Source organism: Physeter macrocephalus, unplaced genomic scaffold, assembly GCF_002837175.3.
Source record: "Physeter macrocephalus isolate SW-GA unplaced genomic scaffold, ASM283717v5 random_87, whole genome shotgun sequence".
In the NCBI taxonomy this organism is placed as follows: domain Eukaryota; kingdom Metazoa; phylum Chordata; class Mammalia; order Artiodactyla; family Physeteridae; genus Physeter; species Physeter macrocephalus.
Genome location: NW_021145373.1, coordinates 1 through 4,861, shown reverse-complemented (window position 1 = coordinate 4,861; position 4,861 = coordinate 1). Strand labels below are relative to the sequence as shown.

General features: G+C 56.2%; 1 protein-coding gene across 1 annotated transcript; it reads right to left on the bottom strand.

Moving 5' to 3' along the window:
* Positions 1-486: 486 nt before the first annotated feature.
* On the bottom strand, positions 487-4,662 carry TSGA10IP (testis specific 10 interacting protein; the record flags this gene model as incomplete). The annotated part of the gene is made up of 4 exons (XM_055082336.1): positions 487-610; positions 1,235-1,359; positions 1,572-1,671; positions 4,492-4,662. Coding segments are annotated over 4 exons (520 nt in total), but the record flags the coding sequence as incomplete, so codon positions are not given.
* Positions 4,663-4,861: the final 199 nt, after the last annotated feature.

Genomic DNA, 4,861 nt, shown 5'->3' with positions numbered 1-4,861 from the left:
TCCGTGTGTTTGAGCTTTTTTTCTTTTCCCCCTTGTGGAGAGGGGCTCTAACCTGAAGTTACTTAAATGTAAAAGCTCAGACCACACAATCCCTCCTGACACCCCCGCCTCACAGTTGCTCGTTCTGGCGACCCATCTGTTACGGTGTGATCGTGTGCCCCTTTAAAGGTCCGCCACCCTCCCCCACAGGACTGGGAGTTCCCAAAGGCGGAAGCCATTCTGTCCTATTCACTCTTGAATGACAGCACCCAGCATTTTTAGGAGTTGCAGCTCTCGCTCTTGGAAATGCCCCGCTCAGTCCTCAGGGCAGAGGCAGAGCCGTGTGTGCTGGGAGGAGTCAGCTAGAACAGCCAGAGTTCCTTGTCCTGGGGACAAGCCAAGAGCGCTGCATACCCACCTGCCACCACCTACTCCCAACCTGCGGCCTCTTTCCACTACCACCAGAAATCCCACGCTGTATTTTCCACAAAGCATTTAATTTTAATCTCAGGGACTGGACTCTCGGTCTGGGCTTGGGGCGGAGTGCTTGTCAGGCTGGCTGCCAGTGGGTTCTCTCTTTGGGGGACTCTGAGAAGAGTGCTCCATTCTCACTCCCACTGACCTGTGGCTCCTTAAAGATGAAGACACAGATAGGCCATTGGGCTGTGCAGCTCCCCACCCCCGTAACCAAGGAGGCCTGGGCTGCAGAAGGGGAAAGGCCATCATCACCGATGTTGTGGATTCAAATCCGGCTCCTATGCTGTGTGACCCTGAGCAAGTGACTTCCCCTCCTCAAGCCTCATAACCCCTGCTCTGCACCAAGTTGTTCTAAAGCATAAGGGTACTTGGAGTGACCAGCGTGGCACCAGCCCACAGTGGGGGCTTGATGTGTGGCCGCTCAGGTGGCTGCAGGTTCCCAGACAGGCTCTGCTGCTTATTCATTCCTGTGTCCTTGGGCAAGACCTTACCCCTGGGGTCCTTAGTTTCCTCATCGGAGGTGGGGAGAATAACCCTGGCCCCGCCTGCCTTGAGTGACATGGAGGACAGTGCCTGGGGAAGGCGCTGCTGACTGCGAAAGCTAGACAGAGTCCTCCAGGCCAGGGGGTGGACGGGGCGGGACTGACTTCACGCTGGATCCATGTGGCTGCCCAAGGAGTCCCCTCAGCCTTTCCCCAGGGCAGGGTGGCAACTGGATGAGGCCCTGCAGGGCAGAGTGCCGGTGCCCACGCCCTTTCTCCCCACAGCTGGGCCTCACCTGGGTTTCCTGGGGGTGCCCTCCGTAGCCCCCTTTCCTGCCTCAGCCAGCAGCTGCTCCTCATCCAGTCCCAGCGCCGACAGCACCTGGGAGAAGCGCCGGGTCACGGTGAGCCGGGCATTGGCCTGAGGAGAGAGAAGCGGGGTTCCTTTCTCACCTGGACTGCTGAGGACACAGTGAGGCTCTGCTTACCGAGGGGGTCCCAGGGCTTCCAGATGGGCAGCAGCCCAGGGGTCGCAACTAAGGGGGCCCACTCCCACCTCATCTCCCTACCCACTCGGCCAGTGAGAAGCTCTGTTCTCAGGGAGCCACATGCTTGCCCAGGTGCTAGCCTCACCTGCATGGCCTGCTGGAACAGGTAGGGCCGGGCCTGCACCCGATGCTGGATACCTTGCAACTCTGCCTGGTACTCAGCAAAGCGCTGTCGCTCCTGGCACCTGCGGGGAGACGGGCCTCTGGTCAGCTAACCGTGGACACGAGCCGTCCCCACTCCTGAGCCCACTTGTCCTCATTAAGAACTTTCTGTTTCTGTCCTGCCCTTAGCTTTACAAAACCATTTGATTTCCATCCTTGCCCTGGATTTCTCCTGAGGTCAGTGGGGCAGGAATCATCTGTCCCATTTTACCCATGACACGCCTGAGGCTCAGGAGGGTCAAGGGACTTGTCCAAGGTTGCACAGCTGGGAAGTGAGGGACTGAGCGCTGAACCCAGGTCTGCAGGCGGTGCCAGGCTCGCCCCTGCTCCCACCCATCCCCAAGGGACAGGGGCCAGCACTGTCTTCTGAGCACCTGGACATCTGCATGCACAGCCCTCCCTCTCTGCACCCACCCCTGCACCCTCTCACACTGTGCCTGTGAGGAGACGCTGTGACTGTTGGCTGTGGCTTTGGGCAAAATCCCAGTCTGGCCTCTGGGTTCAGTTTTCCTCTCTGTGCTATAGCCCAAATGGGACAAGCTTGTCAGCATTCTCTGTGGTTCTTATAAGCCGATAGTTTAGAAAATGGGACAGAGGAACTAAAGAAATGTATTGCAAATGAAAGAACACATCCCAGAGAGATCTAGGTTCCACTGGAGAAGCACAATCCCGTTTACAAAAACCCAGTCTGTGCGCTTGTCGGAAATCTGTCTGCTCTGCAAGCCGTGCATCCTGGCAGTGAGGGGCCCTCTGGCTACACCACACATGGGACCGGGCATCCTTCTGCGGAGCACACGAGAGAGGCCGAAGGGTGTGGTGGTAGCACCCACGGACAGGACGGGAGGGGAGAGGCACACAAGACTCCAAAACTAATGCTGGGACTTCCGGCAAGTGTGCTGAGCCCTGTGGAAAACACTGGCTTGCTGGGCCAGGCCCCTTGGCTATGTGCCAGGGAAGGAAACTTCCTCCATTTGAGAAAAAGATGGACTTGAAAACCATGGCCAGGAACAGAAGTCACTGCAAAGAGAAGTCTTCACTGTTCAAGAGGGGATTTTACAGCAGTTACAAGGAGTGGGGAGTGGGGGAAGCATGAGCTGCATTCAGTCTCTGTCTTGCCCGTGAGGTGGTGTACGTTTTTCGTACTTGGTTCTTGATGCTATTTCTGTTAGAATGGAGAGGAAGCCCATGTCTTGGAGCTCTAAGCGAGAAAGGAAGTGATGTCAGTGGATGTCAGCCCTGTCTCAGAATAAAAGTAAGGTACGGAGCTTCCCTACCACAGGGCTATATCTTTTTTGCCCACCCTCCTGGGAAGGGCAGAGTCTCCCGTGAAGCTCAGAGCAAAGTTCAAGGGCTGGAAGGGCTGAGACACCCCGCGGGAAATATCCTCTCCCAAATCGAAAATGAAAGGAGTGCGTTTGAACACTCCTCTCACGGACATCTGCCACTGGAGTCTGAGCCTTCCGCTTCCTGCCTTGTGAAAAAACAGTGAACTTGAGGTCCGGCAGGGAGAAGGCATCTCCCCGATCACTGGCCAAGGATTCCTTTAAAATACACGTGACCTCTCGAGTCTTGGTTTGCTCATCTGTAAAGTTGGGGGTGATAAGGCTGAGCCTCAAAGAGTAGGTGATCAGAGCCCCCCTGGGTCCTCAGTGGCCCCATCGCAGGGCAGGAACCCTGTGATCTCTCAGCAGCACCCAGCTCACCTTGACCTAGTGCGTCTCCCTGGATGAAAGGGCTGCCTTGGTGCCAGCTGCACCCCGTAGGTCCTCCGTGTCAGTGGATCGGTGATCATATTTATTTGAGTTATATCTGTTTCCCTAGCTTGGGCTTTGGGGGGAAGATCCTGGTGCATTTTATCTGAAGATTGGGCATTTGAGCCCTCCGAGGCAGCATAGCAGGGCAGATGAACGGCTGCCTGGGTTGGAATCCCAGGTTTGCCACTCTGTTGTGACCTTTGACAAATTATTTTAGCTCTTGAAGCCTGACTTTCCTCATCTGTAAAATTATGGGAGTGGTGATAATACCTGCTTCACTCGCCTCTTATGAGTCTAAAAAAGATTTGCTTTTAAATATGAATTTGCTTTTTTATGATCAAAATACAGGAAGAAAGTGAAACAGATGACTCTTCCCCTGGCCACGAACAATGGCTGTTTCCAGGAGCCGGATCACAGGCACTAGTCACATTCTCCATGAACTATTTCTGTAATATTTGAATTTTTTTTTTAATCTATTTATTTATTTATTTTTGCTGTGTTGGGTCTTCGTTTCTGTGTGAGGGCTTTCTCTAGTTGTGGCAAGAGGGGGCCACTCTTCATCGCGGTGCGCGGGCCTCTCACTATCGAGTCCTCTCGTTGCGGAGCACAGGCTCCAGACGCGCAGGCTCAGTAGTTGTGGCTCACGGGCCTAGTTGCTCCGCGGCATGTGGGATCTTCCCAGACCAGGGCTCGAACCCGTGTCCCCTGAATTGGCAGGCAGATTCTCAACCACTGTGCCACCAGGGAAGCCCTATTTGAATTTTTATAGTAAGCATGACTGGCATTTGAAATCAGAAAACAAGATTTGAAAGTGTGATAATGCAAGGAGAACATTTTAAACTTCAGCCTTCGACAGCTGCAGGAATTGTTATTATTCACAAGGTGACCCTGGCCCAGCCCCTTCTCCTCCCAGGCCTCAGTGTCTTCATCTGTAAAGCGGCCCGACCTGCCCACCTGGCGGGGAGGGTGGCCCTGGAAGCTCAGCCCGTGGGAAGGAGAGGGCAGGTTCTCCTTGGTCCTTTGGTCTGACACCCAGCACCGCCTCCCTGCCCTCTCCCCTCCAGGCCCCCGCAGTCCCGGGCTCCCTACCTTAGCTCCTGCAGCTTGTGCTGGGCGGCCCCCGGCCCCCGGCTCCCTCTGGGTGCGTAGGCTGCCAGGCAGTGAGCCACCTGCTGCTGTACCCGCCGCTCCCGGGCCCGCCGCAGCTCGGCCTGCTGCCGCTCGGCCTGCTGCCGCCGTTCCCCGGCCCGCAGCCGGTTTCTTGGGTGGGGAGAGGAAAGGAAGAGGGGTGGGAGAAGTCTGCAGGGAGCCAGGAGCCTCATGGAGGGCCCGGGGCAGGTAGGGGCGTGTGGGGGCCCGGAGGGAGGGACTGCTGCAGCCCAGAGATCCAGGGGCCTGGGGAATGGGGTTTGTTGTGGAAGTTGGACAGGGTGCAGGCTGACTCTGGGGGCTCAGCCCT